The 18,988-nt window shown below is 48.9% G+C and overlaps 1 protein-coding gene across 1 annotated transcript in view; it reads right to left on the bottom strand.

The window, feature by feature from the left end:
* Positions 1–18,988, bottom strand: part of Glb1 (galactosidase beta 1) — a 71,746-nt gene that overhangs the window by 32,438 nt on the left and 20,320 nt on the right. The window contains exons 5-10 of the mRNA XM_021172646.1: positions 18,190–18,284; positions 13,293–13,473; positions 9,933–9,991; positions 6,425–6,546; positions 6,304–6,344; positions 1,037–1,149 (exon numbers count right to left, since the gene is read on the bottom strand). Coding sequence (XP_021028305.1) covers positions 1,037–1,149; positions 6,304–6,344; positions 6,425–6,546; positions 9,933–9,991; positions 13,293–13,473; positions 18,190–18,284 — 611 coding nt within the window. The remainder of the gene's footprint in view (positions 1–1,036; positions 1,150–6,303; positions 6,345–6,424; positions 6,547–9,932; positions 9,992–13,292; positions 13,474–18,189; positions 18,285–18,988) is intronic.

Raw genomic sequence — 18,988 nt, 5'->3', positions numbered from 1 at the left:
GAGATGGCTCAGTGGGTAAGAGCACCCGACTGCTCTTCCAAAGGTCAGGAGTTCAAATAAAAAGAGAAAGGAAATTTAGGTGAAAATATATGTTTCTCTTTCTTCCCCCCTCCTCCCCTCTCTGCTTTCGTCTACGTAGCTGAGGCCTTGAGCCATCATATAATTGAGGATGACTTGACTCCTGGTCCTCTTGCTCCCTCCGGATCTGGGTTGCAGGCATGCACCCCACTAGGTTTATATCATGTTTATTTTTCCATAACATGCCAGGTGGTGGTGTACAGCTCTCGGGAGACAGAGGCAGGCAGATCTCTGTGAGTTCAAAGTGGGAAGGAATCTCATCTACACAGAGAGTCCCTGTCTCAAAACATAAGCCCCCTCCCCCCAAAAGATGAAAGTATATCTGAACACAAATCTTAACACATGCTTACACTGACACTACACGACACCTAACTTTTACCACTTATTGGCAGAAAACTTCAAAACCAGGTGACTGAGCAAAAAAATTGTGGGTTTGCTTTTTTTTTTTTTTCAATTCACCACAGAGACAGGAAACCCCACCTGAGAACTTTAGGTGCTTCAAAGGCTGGCTGCTGGCAGAACAGAGACGCTCCCGAGCCAGCTAGAGGAAACAGCAGTCGACTGCCCCAGGTGGAGCACAGCATCTCCCTCTGCACAGACCACAGATGCTCTGCACACTGGTGGCTATCAATTTTCCTCCCTACACATTCGAGCCACCCCAAGGACGTATCTTCTGCCTTCTACTTGCTGCCCAGTGTCAGAGACCACGCAGGATAGCTCACACATGTCCTTTGCTCTCCCTGTCGTATGGTTAGGAACCCTAATCCCAGCCTCACAGATGAAGGGTGCAGAGCCTAGAGCCTTGCTGATAAACTCATGGGGTCTTCCCCAGGCACACTGTACCCAAAACCTGTGCCTCCCTCCTTCTCCTCCGTAAGCAAGGAATCCATCCACAGAGCCATGAGTTCACAGCAGGCCCCCCCAGAAGCCCAGCTCTCTGAGAGTTCGAAGGACCCACCATCTGAATGACTTCTCGAAGAGCAAAATACTTCTTAGTGAGGTCCCCAGCCTCGCTCAGTGGGGCGTCGTAGTCATAGCTGGTGGGCTGTGGCTCATAGGGCGTGTTAGCACCTGGAAGACAGCAAAGGTCATCAGTCACTTGAGGTCATTGCTCAGGGGCTCATGTTGGGGTGAGGAGAAGTGGAAGGCACATTAAAGCCCCAAATGGTCAGAGGGGGGATAGCATTTCTACAGTTGGTCAAGCACTTGCCCAGCACAGCAGACCCCGGATGTGCTGGCCCATGTCTGTAACTGAGCATCCTGGAGGTGGAGCAGAAAGATTAGAAGTTCAAGGTCATCCTCATTTTGCATGTTATGTGTATATGTGTTTCGCCGGCATATATGTCTGCACGCCATGTGTGATCCACAGAGGCTGGAAGAGTGTGTCAGATCTCCTGGGACTAGGGTTGCAGATGTGGGTACTGGGAATCGAACCTGGGTCCTCTAGAAGAGCAGCCAGTGCTCTGATCTGCTTTTTTTCGGTTTACATCCCTCCAGGGAAAGCCTTTATCTAACAGCCAATCAGTCTGGGGACATAGAACCACTTTTCCCTGCCTCCCCTGCCCCAGATTTCCTTAGGATAGGCCGAAGTTGCCCACAGAGCTACATCACCACCGACTTTCTCACAGAGTTAAATCACGCCGACATCTCTCACACGGTTACATCACATGTTCCCCCCACCCCCACCTCATTCACAGTTACATCACCTTGTCTTCTACACCCTGTCGTTTCTGTGTGACCGGTGCTGCCCCTGAGAACACACCCAAGGAACATTTTCTGTGCTGGCTGATATTATTGACTCGACAGGACTTAGGCGCACCTAGGAGAGGCTCTACCTAGATAGGGAAAAAGCTACCATGCCATGGGCTGGTGTCCCACTGTAAAGACAAAACCAGTCGAGTACCAGCACTGATCTCCGGCCCTTTCCTGACTGCAGAGATGACTCGGCCAACGGCTTCGAGCTCCTGACCACTTCCTCAGGTTTGGTTTTGTTAGGTTTTTCTCACAGCAATGGGAAGCAGAATCAATACAACTTCCCAGAATGCGACCTGTGACAAAACCAATGAGTAGACTCAAGGCTGGGTACATAAAAGCACCCAAAAAAAAAAAAAATTCCCTTGCAATTATTGTTCATGGTGCAGAAACTTCTAAGCTTGTCAAAGTGGATACTTACAGGTTTAGGTTCCCTTTTGGCCAGTCCTTTGGAAAGTTACCCATGCATGAGAGACACATGAGGAGTCTGCACAAAATTTGAGTCTTGCCCTAGAACCTGGTCCCTGTAAGGGATTGGGGGAGGGTTGGGGGCAGAGGGTGTCTTTCTTCCCTTTTCTTCTTTCTTTCAGACAAGGCCCAGGATAGCTTCAAACAAGCTATGCATCCAAGGCCGATAATGGACTTCTGATCTTCTGCCTCTTACCTCTCAGGTGTCAGGATCACAGGTGTGTCTCTCAGGTGCTAGGATCGCAGGTGTGTATCTGGGGTCCCAGGTGTATGTCAGAGAGTCACAGGTGTATCTGGGATCGCAGGTGTGTATCTGGGGTCCCAGGTGTCTCTCTCAGGTGCTAGAATCACAGGTGTGTATCACCTAACCTGGATTGGCAGTACTGGGGCCTCGTGCAGGCTAAGCTGGCACTACCTAGAGGGTGACACCTGCAGCCCTTGAGATAGCAACACTACTGCAGCTAACCGTGAGCCTGCAAGGTTTTCTTCCTCTTCTAACTCAGCAGCCCTCTGCCATGCACACGTGAGAACGAAGCTGTTCTCTGACGGCTCAAATTTATAAGTAAATGAGATTCCAAACATAACAATTCGTCAGTGCTTGGCGGTAAGTTCACAAGTGACGGGCTGAGGACCAGCTGTCAGAGGGCTGACATATCAATGAGTGAGCTTCAGGTCAGCGCTAACGTCCTCATTGCTGCTCCACACAGAATCTCACCTTAGAAGACCCAGACCTTCAGCCAACAGACTGCTGTATTAATATCCTCTACTCCCTAGTCCTCAGAGGCAGCTTTCCCCCAGGTCTGCCTGCCTGGGCGGACGCACAGGTTCAAATACGTTCCTTCCCATGAGACACAGCGAGATTAAAAACCACATCCTCACCTAAGGAGTTCACCTTCTGTGTGGTTCAACTCCAGACTTCTCACTTGACTCATCTGTAAGCGTCACACTCCTTACAGGCAGACCAGCCTGTGCTGACCGACCCTGCGTCCTCAGCCTACGCCTGGCGAGGGGGTGGGGGGTGATCAGTGTGTGGCGTTCAGGAAAAACAAGTGCAACTTTTCTAGTTCTTTATGTGTGTGAGAGTACATGCATGCACATATGAGTAAGCCTGCACACGGAGGCACATGTGTGTGTGTGCATATGCATATAAAAGCCAGAACTTCTGGCTACCATCTTGGTTTGACTGGATGAAAAAACTGAGTTAATTAATTTTGTTCACATATATGCCACGGGACTCATGGGAAGGTCAGTTTCAGGAGCCATTTCCTTTCCTTCCATCATGTAGGTTCTGAGGATCAAAATCAGGTCTTCAGGCTGGGCAGCAAGAACTTTTAGCCATTGGACCATCTCATTGGCTCTCAATTTGGTTTAGGAGACAGGGTATCTCACTAGCTTGGAGCTTCTATATATATATATATATATCTTTTTTTTATTACGTATTTTCCTCAATTACATTTCCAATGCTATCCCAAAAGTCCCCCATACCCTCCCCCCCAATCCCCTACCCACCCATTCCCACTTTTTGGCCCTGGCGTTCCCCTGTACTGGGGCATATAAAGTTTGCGTGTCCAATGGGCCTCTCTTTCCAGTGATGGCCNACTAGGCCATCTTTTGATACATATGCAGCTAGAGTCAAGAGCTCCGGGGTACTGGTTAGTTCATAATGTTGTTGTGCTTGGAGCTTCTAATTCAGCTACAGCTACACCAAATGACTAGCAAGCCCCAGAAGCCTGCCTGTCTCCCCTTTCTAGCACAAGGGTTACAGAAGTTCACCTCACCACGCACGGCTTGGCTTTTCTTTCCTTCTTTCCTTCCTTTGTTTTGTTTGTTCGGCTTGTTTTTGAGACAGGGTTTCTCTGTGGGGCCTTAGCTGTCCCGAGACTTGCTCTGCAGGCCAGGCTGGTCTCAAAGCTCTCTGCCTCCTGAGTGCTGGATTAAAGTGTGCCACCACACCCAGCCTTTTTGTTTTTTGTTTTTGTTTTTTTTTTTGGTGGGTTCCAGGGCTCAAACTCAGGTCGATGTGTTTGCACAGCAAGTTATCAGCACCACGGGGGAAGAGTCCCTACTTAAGGCATGTGACTGCTCTTCTAGAGGTCCTGAGTTCAATTCCCAGCAACCACATGGTGGCTCACAACCATCTGTCACGGGATCTGATGCCCTCATCTGGTGTGTCTGAAGACAGCTACAGTGTACTCACATAAAATAAATAAATAAATCCTTTTTAAAAAAATAAAATTCTATTATTTATTTATTTACTTATTGTTTTGTTTTGAGACAGAATCTCCCTATGTAACCCTGGCTGGCCCAGGACTCACTATGTAGATCAGGCTAGCCTCAAACCTGTAGTAATTCTACCTCTACCTTCCAAATGCTGGGATTATGGGTTACCACCACCACATCTGACTCAGCCTTCGCTTTCTTTATTTTTTGAAAGACTGTCACGAGTGGCCTCCCACCCACTTGTGCCGCCTGAAAACGACCATTCACCTCTTCCTCCCATGTGCTGGCATTAGAAATGCATACCACCCACCATGTGGAGGCTGTGCATGGGGCTCAAACCCAGGGCCTTGTGCCTAGCAACTGAACCATACCCCCAACCCTAGAATATTATTTAGTGACAAAAATAAAGCATTAATACACAAAAGAACATGGATGAGCCTTGAACATATTAGGCTAAATCAAAGACATCAGATTACTTGTAATTAATTAATCACCTCGATATTATATGGCTCTGTTTATAAGCAATATCCAGAGCAGGAGAGCCCCTGGCCGAATGGAAGAGCTTAGTGACCTCCAGGGGCCGTGAGGAGGAGAGGGGAGTCAGTGTGGAATGTGCAGCTTCTTTCTGGAGGGTGGGAGAATGTTCCAGAAGTAGGGGGTAAGGACTGTTCAACTTTAAAAGTGTTTAGAATACTTAACACTGTCAGTTTTATGATTTTTTTTTTTTTAAAAGACAAACAGGGGCTGGAGAGATGGCTCAGCAGTTAAGAGTACTGACCGCTCTTCTGAAGGTCCCGAGTTCAAATCCCAGCAACCACATGGTGGCTCACACCCATCCGTATTGAGATCTGATCTCCTCTTATGGAGTTTCTGAAGACAGCTACAGCGTACTTACTTAATAATAAATAAATCTTTAAAAAAAAAAGACAATTAAAATGGGAGTGGAGCGATGGCTCAGTGGTAAATATCTGTGCCACCAGGCCCAACCATCTGAGCTCAACCCCCAGCACCCACAGGGCGGGGGAAGAGGATCAATTCCTTAGGGTCGTTCTTTGAACCCCACATACACGTAAGTAAATACATGTAAAATGAGAGTCAGACAGGCAGGCAGACAGATCAGGGGAGGCGGAGACAGATGGCTCCCTTGGCTCAGTGGCCAGCTCAGTCTACTTGGTAAGATCCAGGTCTGTGAAAGATCTTGTTTAAAAAAAACAAAACAAGACAAAAAAAACAGAAAAAGGTGGCTGGTGTCCAAGGACCGACGACACTGGAGGCTGTCCCTGGCTTCCACATGCACGCACACCCACAGATACACATGTATACCTGCCCCTGCACAATATACAGAAAGACCAAAGCGGAGTATGTAAACACACACCCCGCCACACTAGACTGCCAGGCAGACTGGCTTAAAAATAAGACCCTTAAATGATCAGACTACGGCCCTTAAGGTTTCACACTCAAATGACTAGATGGGTGATTTTTGTTGTTGTTTGTTTTGTTTTGTTTGATACAGGGTTTCTCTGTGTAGCCCTGACTGTCCTGGAACTCACTCTGTAGACCAGGCTGGCCTTGAACTCAGAAGTCTGCCTGCCTCTGCCTCCCAAGTATTGGGATTAAAGGCGTGCACCACCACGCCTGGCTTTAGATGGGTGATTCTTGTACGTTAGAAAATTTAGAAGACAAATGAAAACAGAAAATAAAAATTGGCCAGTAGATACACCATCTCCCAAATCATACACTGGAAACAGGATAAGCTTTTACCAACGGATGTGAAACAGATCTTACCATTCCAATAGGCAAAATTGGTCCCACCTATAAACATGTACCTACAGAGAAACAAGAGAACACACATACTTCATTGTGAGCCACAGCCACAGGGCTCCCTCTCCCAGTACTGGGTACTCACAAGTTCACGTTGGCCCCACGGGCAAGCAGGTCATAAAGGGAGGTAGCCAGTGTTTTAGTCTTCACTGTGGAATGGGGTTTACCCCAGTGGTCTAGCCAGCCAGTATAGAACTCGGAATTGATCTGAAAGGGGAAAGGGGTGGTGCTTAGGAGACACTTACAACCCTGAGTTGATGCTGAGGTGTCCCTGTAATGCAGGGAGGGTCCCATGAGGACCTCCAATTACAACAGTATCTATACTGGGTCTCTGGAGTGTCCACCAATAGTGACATTTCATCTTACATACTACTACTACTACAGTCAACCCTCCAAATCCATGGGTTCTGCATGGTAGACCCAACCTATTAACAATCAGAAATATCTGGGGTGTGGTTCAACTGGTAGAATGCTCGCCCTGAGTGACTGAAGCCCTGGGCTCCATCCCCAGCCCTGTGATAACTAGGCGTGGCCGGTGCCCACCTGTAATCCCAGGACTCAGGTGGTAGAGGCAGGAGGATTATCAATTCAAGGTACTCTTTAGCTATGTGGTGAGTTGGAGGCCAGCCTGGGCTACATGAGACCATATATTTTAAAAGAAAATATATTTTTTGAGAAAAACTTTGCATCAGTACTGAACATGTATAACTCCTCCACCCCTGTCATTATTACCTGAATGATAAATGACTATGACTCTCAGTATAGCATCTATACTGGGTCAGGAACAAGCAACCTAGAGAAGAATTATGCCAAGGACAGGAACCGAATCATCTTACAGGAGGGACTTGGGTACCTCACACCCGATTCTCCATGGGTATTTTGGGACAACTGATTCCTAAAAGTTTTACCTTTGTCAGTTTTGTCAGCTGGGAATGTCCCACACTCCCTGCCCCTTCCCCCCAATACCAAAACATTTAGTCAGGCAAGGTGGTATCTTCATAATTAGTAGCTCCGGTCAGGCATGGCGGCGCATAACTATTATCTAAGCACTTAGGAAGCTGAGGCAGAAGAATTCGGAGCTCAACATCAGTCTAGACTGCGTAGTTAATCTGAAACTGGAGGCTGCCTAGCAAGACTGTACTGGAAATGAGACACAAAAACCCAAGGGCTGGGGATGTAGCTCAGTGGTAGAGAAATTGCCTACTGTGTGTATTCAATACCTGGGTGACAGGGCAAGACAGTGCAGAGGGTACAGCACTCTATAGACCTGGATCTCGCTCTAGAGACCAGGCTAGCCTGGAACTCACAGAGATCTGCCTACCTATGCCTCCCAAGTACTGGGGTTAAAGGTGTGCACCACTGCTTGGCCCATCTTGTATTCTTTTTTTTTTTTTTTTTAGTTTTTTGAGATAGGGTTTCTCTGTATAGCCCTGGCTGTCCTGGAACTCACTTTGTAGACCAGGCTGGCCTCGAACTCAGAAATCCGCCTGCCTCTGCTTCCCGAGTGCTAGGATTAAAGGTGCGCACCACCACACCCGGCGCCCATCTTGTATTCTTGATGAGGCTGTTTTGGTTTTAACCAGTATTTAATCTTTTTGATGAAGAATCCAGTGGAAAAGTATCCAATTCTATTCTAGGCCCTGAGGTTCAGATGCCCCAGCTAAATTTTCCTGGCTTCTGTTAAACTGCTTGCTTGAGCAATCCTCCCCTGAAGCTGCTGAGAGAACAGATATGTTTTGTTTTTTTCTTTTAAAAGCCCCTTGGTCTAAATTCTCAGGGCTACACTGAGGTCACCAAAACCTGAGTGTAGTCCCAGCTAGCTAGAACAAAGACTTTCAACTGGGTATAAACTGTGTCTAAGTGGTCATCTCCGGTAAGATCTGGTGGGCTCTCTGTAACACCTTATACCATTAACAACAACAGCAACAACAACAAACAACTAGCCCCACATTTATCCATTACGCACAATTCACCCTTTTTGTGTGAATACTGATCTTGAGACCTGCTGGCCCAGAAGCAACTTAACATCAGTTCAAAGTCAGAATAGAGAAAGGGAACCTGGAGAGGTTCCAGGAAATGGCTCCACCTGCCTGAGCAGGCTCTGCAGAGCTCCAGCAGCAGAGCTTTTTTTTTTTTTTTTTTTCAAACAAGGCTTGTTGCAGCAACCTGGAGGGAAGAGCTGCGAATGCAGGCCTGACAGAGGTCCAGGCAGCCCTGGCCTCTTCTCCCAGCAAGCCAGCAGGCTCAGCAGAGCTGCTGATCAAAACTGCAACCTTGCCGCTTCCTGGTTGCTTCGCTCCGGGAACAGTCCCAGGCCCAGCAGAATGAATTCCACATTTCAACCAGAGCATCAAGAGCAGGGCGGGGTGGGGGCAGGGGTGCAGAAGCTTGCAGAGTTAAGAAACAAGTCTCTCAGCTACAGAAGCTGCTTGGAGGTTAAAAGCCATCCGCTGAGCATGTGGTGACCACGCCTTTTATCCCAGCCCTTGAGGTAAAGACAAGAAGATCTCTGTGAGTTCAAGACCAGCCTGGTCTACAGATCGAGCTCTATAACAGCCAGGGATACACACAAAGAAATCCTGTCTTGAACCTCCCCCCAGCAACCCCCCGCCCGCCCCCCAAAAGTACCTGCTGTTCTTCTAGAGAACTGGATTTCAGTTCTTAGCACCCCACATCAGGCAGCTCCATGGGATCCTACATGCCATTTTGGTCTCAGAGAGCACCCACACATGTGCATTGTACACAGACATCATCATCATCACCACCACCATAATAGTAGTAATAAAATAAACCTTAAAGAATACACATGTACGGGCTGGTGAGATGGCTCAGTGGGTAAGAGTACCCGACTGCTCTTCGGAAGGTCCGGAGTTCAAATCCCAGCAACCACATGGTGGCTCACAACCATCTGTAACGAGATCTGACTCTGTCTTCTGGAGTGTCTGAAGACAGCTACAGTGTACTTAAATATAATAAATAATAAATAAAAAATAAAAAATAAAAAAAGAATACACATGTGAACCAGATCCTGGCCCAGCCATGTCTAGGCTCCTCAGGTCAGAGCAACTGGCATTTGCTCCCTGGAGAGGTAGCTCAGTCAGAGCACCAGCCTTCGGGTGCAGAAAGCGTCTGGGTGCGAGTTACCACGTAAAGCTGGGTGTGGCAGTGCACACTTAGTCCCAGAGGCTGAGAATCGGAAGCAGGAGTCTCAGGAGTCTAAGCCTCCATTACACACCGAGTTCTGAGCCTCGGGGCTGCCTGAGATCCAGTGGGGAGAGAGGAGAGAAAAGGAAAACAAAAAAACCCAAAAACCCAAGAGAGCCGAAGACAGTCCTGGCCAGTCCTGGTTCTCTGCATCTCCTTCACTCGAGTGAAGAGCTTTAGTGTCCAAACTGGAGCACCAATCCAGCTGTCACTCAGGAGTCAGGAAGGGCTATGTTCCCTTCCGCCCCAGTCCCATCAGCTGCTGATCCCAGAGCCAAAAATAAAAAATAAACCACCAAAGATGGCCCCATTGTCTTCTGCAGCCTGCCTCCTCCTCTGGGAAGAGCTGAGTACAAGCTCAGTCTCTTCCCCACACCCCCAGTTCTTACCAAAGGTCCTTTGGGTTCAAACTTCCTCTGGACCAGGAAAGCTTGTGTGATATTGTTGCCTAGAAATTTCAAGAAAGAGAAGAAGAGTCCGTCACAGGCATAAGGAGCTAACCAGCCTGCTGAGGTCACTGGTAGGGAATTCAAAAGGTGGACGATAACCCCAAATAGGAGTGTCAGAGAAGTCGAGGGCCGGCAAGAGGGCTCAGAGGGAAAAGGCGCTTGCCACCAAGGCTGATAACCTGAGTTCAATCCCCAGGAATGTCATGGAACAACGAGGAAAATGACTCCCGTAGTTATCCCCTGACCTCTACACACGTTCTTGAGCACCCTCCTCCAGTAAAAAGAAATACACGAAAAAACTTTGTCTTAAAGATATGTTTTCAGGAAGTGACTTAGCCAGGCCCTCCTATTCCCCTGTTATGAATTAATGGCATTTAATGCCTTATACCGGAAGAGGGCCCTCACCCCTTTCTGCCACACAAGGACTCATCAGGAAACTGAGTTGAAGGAGAGATCCAAACTCAGCCCTGCACTTGAGGGGACCCTGATCTTGGGCTTTGGAGCACCCAGAACGGTGAGCAGGGCAGGCGGTTTTTGTTTATGTCTTTTAGTTTTTCCCGAGACAGGGTCTCACCATGCAGCTCTGACTGGCATGGAATTTACCATGCAACCCAGACTGACCTCAAACTCAGTTATCCTCCTGCCTCAGTCTTCAGAGTGCTGAGAGTATAGACATGTAGCTCAGCTGGTAGCATGCACAAGACCCTGGGCCCAGTCCCCTGTACACACAGACTCAGGCCAGCCTACACTACAGCCCTGTAGTCTACAGCCCTGGAGTCAACAACAATAGTAATAATAACAGCTTAAATGGAGCAAGATAGTCCCCTGCCTTCCCCCACTCTCTCTCCTTTTCCCTTCGTAATTTCTAGGCATGTATATCATAAACCTTTTCCTGATCCACTGGAGTTTCAAGGCCCAAAGGCCCAAGCAATAGCTATGAATTGCCCTAGGGTGACCCGTGTGAGCAACGTACGGGGACCACACCACACAGCGGTCTCCCTGAGCAGGCCCCCATGGTTTTGTTTGAATGCAGGCCTGAGGAGCTCATAGCTCTGCCTTCTAAGCTGTCCCCCTGACCCCATGTCTGCCTTCAGCCAGAGGCTGAACTAGCTGTTCCTCTCCAGGACCAGTCTGTTCTAGAGACCTCCCCCGTCACTCCACAGCACTGCCCACACGGGACAGCCACAGATACCTACCAGCTAACTAACAGACACAGGGAGACAAGGCCACTCTAACTGTGTCCTCTGGTGAATGACCAACATTGGAGGATAATCTGTAGACCTCAGCCATTCAAACTGCCGTTCTGAACCTCTGCCTCCCTCTCTCTCTCCCTCCCTCCTCTCCTCCCTCCCTCCCTCCTATTTCTGTGTGCACCCTCTTCATAAAACTTTTAAAATTTATTTTAAAATTTATTTTATGTGTACATGCGTATGCCAGAGGGTGCGTCTGTGTACTACACGCATCCAGTGCCTGCCAAGGCCGGAAGACGGTGTCAGATTCTGTGGGACTGTGTGATGGTTTGTATATGCTCAGCCCAGGGAGTGGCATCATTAGAAGGTGTGGCCCTGTTGGGGTAGGTGTGTCACTGTGGGTGTGGCCTTAAGACCCTCATCCTAGCTGTCTGGAAGTCAGTCTTCCACTAGCAGCCTTCAGATGAAGATGGAGAACTCTCAGCTCTTCCTGCACCATGCCTGCCTGGATGCTGCCATGTTCTTGCCTCGATGATAATGGACTGAACCTCGGAACCCGTAAGCCAGCCCCAATTAAATGTTGTCCTCATAAGGCTTGCCTTGGTCATGGTGTCTGTTCACAGCAGTAAGACCCTCACTAAGACAGACTAGAATTCCAAATGGCTATGAGCCTCCCTGTGGGTGCTGGGGCCTGAACTCAGGTCCTCAGCAAGAGCAGCAGATGCTCTTAACCTCTGAGCCATCTCTCCAGCTCCCTTGTTTGTGAATCTTTCAAAATAGGGTATTAGTATGTAGTCTTCCTAGTCTAGAATGCATTAAGTAGTATATTAGAGTTCCGGCTGGCCTCTAAGTCAAAGCAATCCTCCTGCCTCCGTGTATCTACAGTACTGGGGTTATAATTATGCACCACTATGCCCTGGAAAAAGCATTTTTTAAGTGAGGGTCTCACATAGCCTTAGCCTGGAACTTGCTACTACTGTCAAGACTCACATTGAACATTCACGTAAAAAAAATATTTTAAGCTGGGCAGTGGTGGCACACGCCTTTAATCCCAGCACTTGGGAGGCAGAGGCAGGCGGATTTCTGAGTTAGAGGCCAGCCTGGTCTACAGAGTGAGTTCAGGACAGCCAGGGCTATACAAAGAAACCCTGTCTCGAATGCCCCCCCCCCAAAAAAAAAGATGGTTACTCTGCACAGCCCTGGCTGTTCTGGTACTTTCTCCACTGACCAGGCTGGCCTTGAACTCAGAGGTCCTCCTCCCCTTGTATCCTAAATTCTGGGATTGCAGGTATGCTCTAATCTCTCGGCTGAATCTGTTTTTTCATTACATTTTTATTTGGTAATTTTGTGTGTATGTATACATGCATGTGTACACACGTGTACTTGTGTGCCTGTGCACATGTCACGCAATGCTCTTGGTGGTCAGAGGACAATCTGTAGGTGTCACCTCTCTCCTCCCACTCTGTGGGTCCTAGGAATCACTCTCAGATCATCACACTCGGTGGCAATCACCCTCAGTCACTGAGCCATCTTGCCAACCCGTCACTTGACTCTTGTAAGTGGAAGAATAGTACAAAGAAGCCGAGGGTGGGGGTCGCACACATCTAGAACCCCGGCCCTTGGGAGATGGAAGTAAGGGGACCCAGAGCTTCAGGCCATCCTTGGCTAGACCATGAATAAGCAGCCAGCCTAAACTACAAAAAAAATCCTGTCTCAAACAGAGTTGGGTGGGGTGGACAGAGCTCAGTAGACTTTGGGTCACTGGGCACATGTCCCTGAAAGAGAGGGTGGCAGTCTCATCTCTCCCTCTTTGAGGGTCTCAGGCCATGAGGTAAATGGGTCTCCTTTCATTATATGCTCCCAGAAAGATTCTCTCTATTACAGGACAAACAGATGGTGGATTGAAGCCACAACTGTGGGCTAAAGCAAAGCCTTCCCTCTTTAGGAGTTGACTCCCTCAGGTATTTTGTTACAGTCACGCTAAGCTCACTAGCCCACCTGATAGAGGAAACTCTGAGACACCTCACTCGTTCTGCAATAGCTGTGCTGAGAGTGACTGAGTAAAAAACCAATTATTCAACAGCGTTTTCTAGATGCCACACACACCGACCTGTTCCAAAATCCACTGTGGCGTACAGGTCCTGCAGGGTCCCACACTTCAGCATTTTTTCACTTGCTCCGTCAGTGGTGAAGAGAATGACGTCATCACCCAGATGGTAGCGGAAGCGGTGAGCCAGGAAGCGTAGGTAGTCGTAATCACAGGCAAAGTAGGACCCGTACTCATTCTCAACCTGTGTGTTTAGAAAGGAGAACCAGAGATCAGCAGATGCCAACACAACCTTACCAATTTCTGGAAACATACCCCAGATCCAGTCTGAACTGGTCTGGCGTGCATGCACAATAAAGCCAACTGTGCCCTCTTGAGAGAATCCCTTATCTGAAATCTTATGCCTACACATAATTGGATGTACACATGGTTAACAGCATCGTGGGAAAATACATATACAGTAGAGAAAAGTTTGCATATCTCAAATCTACCAATCAAAACAGGGGGAGATGACTTGGTGGGTAAAGGCGCCGCAAGCTGCACATGACCGACACCCCAAGCTCGACGCCGGAACACACATAAAAAGATGGATGTGGTGGCTAGCGCACATCTATTACCTCCATGCTCCTGTGGAGGGATGGGGGTGGGAATACGGAAGAGACCAGCAGAGACAGGAGACTCTCCCAGGGGCTCCTGTGCAAGCTAGCCTGGAGTACGGAATGAACCCAATCCCAAGCCTTGTCCTCTGACTGCCACGTGTGTGCAATACACACACACACAGGAAAACACCCAGAGGCCCACCAACACCCACAGTATACCCCTTAGTAACTAGCCACCCCACTCTGGCTACCCTTTCCAAAAAGGAGGCTGTGTTGGCTATAGTCATCAGAGAAGAGGCAGCATCAATTGAGAAAATACCTCCCTAAAATCAGATTGCAGGCCAGCTTGCGGGGGATTTTCTTAATTAGTGATTGATGGGGGAGGGCCCAGCCTAGGTGGGTGGAGCCATTCCTGAGCTCGTGGTCCTGGGTTCTATAAGTAAGGGAGATGAGCAAGCCATCAAGCAGCATCCTGTCCATAGCCTCTACACCATCAGCGCCTGCTTCCAGGTCCCTGCCCTGCTTGAGTTCCTGTCCTGCCTCTCTACAATGATGAAGCATAAGCTAAATAGCCCCTTTCCTCCCCCAAGTTCTTTTGGTCCTCGTTTTTATCACAGCAATCGTAACCCTGGCTGAGATAGAGAACCCAGGCACTAAAGAGCTTTACGCTAACTCAGGGGTTCTCAACCTTCCCGATGCTTTGACCCTTTAATAAAGTTCCTCGTGTTGTGGTGACCTCGAGTCATAAAACTATTTCGTCGCTATTTCCTAACTGTGTAGCTTTGCTACTACCATGAATGGCAGTGTAGGTATCTGTGTTCTTCTATGGTCTTAGGCGAGCCCTGAGACAGGGTTGTTCGACCCACAGGCTGGGAGCCACAGCCCTAAGTCAAGAGGCCGCTCTTCTCTGGCAGCACTGGTTAGAGACACACACTCTTTGCTACGGCTCTGCTTCCGCACACCTCCTGTCACGACAGCCTGCGTGTGGTTCTTCCGGTTTCTGAAAAAGACCCAAGGAACCTGGGAACACTCAGTCCAGAGAGCGACCCCTCCCCCCCCCCCGCCCCAGAAACAAAGGGGGTGCTGTCAACTTTATTTGCTGTTGCTGTTGGTTTGAGACAGTGCTTTCACACTATAGCTCAGCATAGAACTCACTAGCCCAGGCTGGCCCTGAACTCACGGCAGCCCTCCTGTATCAGCCTTCTGGGAGCTGGGTTGACAGGCCTGAAGCAGCATGACTGACTAGTTTTACATCATTTTTAGGTTAAAAACCGAGATTAACACTTCATGTGAGACCCATCCTCTGTGCCCTGGCTTGCCTTATCTCTCCTGAAATTAAACATTTGCGTATTTGGGGCAAGTTTGGTGTCCCTGATCTGGAAGACCAAAGGGAGAAGAGCCTTGTTGTCCTCAGGCTGGGGTGGAGACACAACCCTCTTCACCCTGGTTACAGACACAACCTCTGCTCCTCAATGTCCCTGGGCTCCCCTGAGAAGGGCCAAGGTCAAGCTCTGGGTGAAGACCTCACTGCCTCTTGAGCTGGCTGAAGAGACAGACAAAAGCAACTGGTGGGGTATGGCTGCCACTCCAGCCCTCAACAGGCAGGAGCAGGAGGCCACTGAAAGCCCAAGGCTAGCTTAGCTTAGTCGACAAGCAAACACCTTTGTCAGAGGGCAGCAAAAGGGGCTGGAGCCATGACTGGAATTGGGTCTCAGCCTCTTGGTTAAGATCAAGTGGGTGAAGACCCGAGTTGGCATCCCAGCACCCATGGTGGCACATTGTCGGTAACCATGGCGCTGAGAGGAGGAGACGGGTGGACCAGGGACTCGCTGATCAGCCGCCAGTCTAGTCACTCAGCAAGCCCTAGGTTCAGTGAGACCCTGTCTTTAAAATGTTAGTGGGGTGGGATTTGGGAAGTAGCCCCGTTGGTAGAGTGCTTGCTTAAGTAGCATACAAAAGGCCCAGTATGGATTCCCAACCTTGCATACACCAGGCACAGGAGCGCATCTGCCAGCTCAGAACTTGGGAAGCAAAGGTGGGAGAATCAGGAGTTCAAGGTCAACCTCAGATACACTTTGAATTAGAGGCTGGTGGGACCTGGCATGGTGGGCCACACTCAATAGTTCCAGTACCAGGGAGGCAGGAGGACCACAGACAGGGTCTGAGGCCAGTCTGGGCTACACAGGGTAACTATGCCTTAAAGCAACAAACAAACAGAAAGACAAGGAGAGAAACATCCAAGTATGTACAAAGATCTGTAGATGATATCCAAACTGTACGCATGAGACAAGAACTTTGACAGGGAAGTGAGGTGACAATACCACATAGGAAACAGGTCACATCACCTAAACTGCAAAAGGGAAGAGAAAAAGAGAGACAAAAACGCCTTCCAGAAAACACCTGGAATACGGCACACTTCGCTTCTGGCTTCTGAGGTTTGAGTGACATTAGCTGGAGAGGAGGGAGACCAGGCGGAGAGCAGAGTCACCTGGTAGGAGCAGTGCCCAAGATGGACAGGAGAAGAAACATTCCCCAGGGTATGCAGGTTTGCGGTCTTCTGCAGGGTTAAAATAGAAGGTCTTTTATTTCTTGGTTTAAAAAAAAAATTGATTTAGCCTGGCAGTGTTGGTGCACGCTTTTAATCCCGGAGGGAGGTGGACCCTGGAGGCAGGTGGACCCTCCTGTCCCACTGCCCTACCCCAGTACTGAGGTCACATTTGCATGTAGACATTCCTGGCTTTTCACATGGGGCCTGAGGGTTTGAACTCTAGTCCTCCTGCCTGGGCAGTAGGTTTTCTCACCCACTGAACCATCGACAGGCCCCGTGGGTCTCCTTCCTTTGACCTGGGCTTAGGTGAGACCCACTTGCCTGATGCTTGCTTTCAGTCCTGACCGCATCCCGGGGGGTCACATTTTTGGCTCACGACTTTTCAGTATCTTTGGTTAAAGAAAACTTTATAAAAACTGTGATCAGGGGTTGGGGATTTAGCTCAGTGGTAGAGAGCTTGCCTAGCAAGTGCAAGGCCCTGGGTTCAGTCCTCAGCTCTGGAAAAACAAACAAACAAACAAACAAACAAACCTGTGATCAAATATAGGACATGGAGGTACACTTAAAATTCCAGCACTGGGGAGGCAAAAGAGGGAAGGATTGGGAGTTTGAGGCCAGCCTGGGCTACCTAAGATCCTGTCTCAAAAGCCAAACCAGAGATTTTTATCAGTCAATCATAATAAATGCAGGTTCAGGGATGACCCCATCTCAAGGGAATTGGGTAAACAGTGACTGAACAGATATCCTCCTCTGGCCTCCACAGACAAGCTTCACGGACACACGTGCACGTGCACACACATACGTGCATGTGCACATGGATACACAGAGATGATCCAGCTGTGCAGAGAAAAGACTTGCTCGACTTTCAGACTCCCTGGCTTCACACAGGAAGCTGTGGCCTCTTGTACATGCTCTGCTTGAATGAGAGATAAGGGGCACTCAGGGGTCAGGAGCTACATTCCTCAATGAGCAGTCACCTGGCCCCTCAAAGCGAGAATCCCTGACCCACTCAGCCGGTTCATCACCTCACCTCACCTACACCCAATGGCCACACCCCCACTCCATCAGGTATCTTCCCGATAGCAGCCCATGATCAGGACTCTGAACCACAGTCCTCAGAGAAAAACACACTCCATTTGATATCTCAGGGCCCAGGCAGCTCACACAACTTTGCTCCTTTCCATAAAAATATGCTCTGCCGTTGCTCACTGAACCGGGCTTCACGTTCCACAGAAGCATTTTACAGACACTAAAGTTGATTGTTTTTCTAGTTCTAATACTGTCCTGGAATTTTTTTGGGTTCAGTGGTAGCTAAGGACATAAAATGTACGTGATTCTGGACATGGGTCCTGGGCTGTGGGTGTAGCTCGGCTGGTAGACTGACTGTGTGCTCAAGGTCTTAGGTCTGATCCTCAGCACCACGTAAGACAGGTGTGTGGTGCACCCTGTCATGTGGACACTGTAGAGGTAAGACAGAAGAAGCAAAAGTTCCAAGTTTTCCTCAGGTACAGAATTCACCATCAGCCTGAGATGCATGAGACCCGAACTGAAGGAGAACGAGAGAGAGAGACAGAGACAGAGAAAGACAGAGACAGAAAGAGGAATAGAGGAGACAGAGAGACAGAGACAGAGAGACAGGGGGCCAGGGGAAGAGAAGAGAAAGAAGACAGGTTAACCCTTTCCCCACATTCAGTTACAATAAAAGTGTCATTTTCAGTACTGCAGCCAGGTGCCAGTTGTCATTTACATAACGTTGATGGATGGTTGCGCCCCCGTCTCTCCCTCCTTCCACACACAGCTCAGCTCCAGGTACCTGCACGGTTATAATTGGTCCTCCGTTCTGGTAGAGCAGGGGCTTCATCTTGGGCAGAAGGACTGCCAGCCATTTATCCACAGCTACAAGGTAATCTGCAAAAGAGGATGGTGTGGCAACTGTTACAAGCCTTTGTCAACTAGCTTATCATATGGTTAGTGTGTGTGTCTGTGTGTGCTTGTGTGTGCAAGTGTATATGGGAGTGGTAGTGTACATGAGCACAAGTCCCACAGTGGGTTCCAGGGATCAAATTCAAGTCAACTGAGCTAGGCAGCCTCATCCTTTTAAAGCCAGGAGACTCCGACGCAGCCTGTCCCAGGATACACTGCCCTCAGTTATCTTCTAAAATGAGCAGCCACAGTCTGCTGAACACAGTTCTTTAAGCTAGTTGTCCTGACATCTGAGTATGCCTGGCAACTTACCTGCTATGGGGCTTAGAGTTAGAAGCACAGGCAGCCAGGCACTGTGGGATAGGCACAGAGAGGTGCTGAATACTGAGTCCTTCTCCCAAACACAGCAGGGCCTTTTTTCTTCTAAAATTAAGTTAGCTGGGTAGAGGATGTGGCTCAGTTGTGGCTGTCCTGGAACTCACTCTGTAGACCAAGGCTGGCCTCAAACTCAGAAATCTTCCTCCCAGGTGCTGGGATTAAAGGTGTGCACCACCACCACTGCCCTGCTAAAATTTTTTAAATAAAACAATTAAATAAAAAAAGTAAAGTTAGCTGGGCGGTGGTGGTGCATGCCTTTAATCCCAGCACTTGGGAGGCAGAGGCAGGTGGATTTCTGAGTTCGAGGCCAG

This window comes from Mus caroli, chromosome 9, assembly GCF_900094665.2.
Source record: "Mus caroli chromosome 9, CAROLI_EIJ_v1.1, whole genome shotgun sequence".
Taxonomy (NCBI): Eukaryota; Metazoa; Chordata; class Mammalia; order Rodentia; family Muridae; genus Mus; species Mus caroli.
The sequence above is the reverse complement of the archived record's forward strand: the minus strand, read 5'-3'. Positions and strand labels throughout refer to the sequence as shown.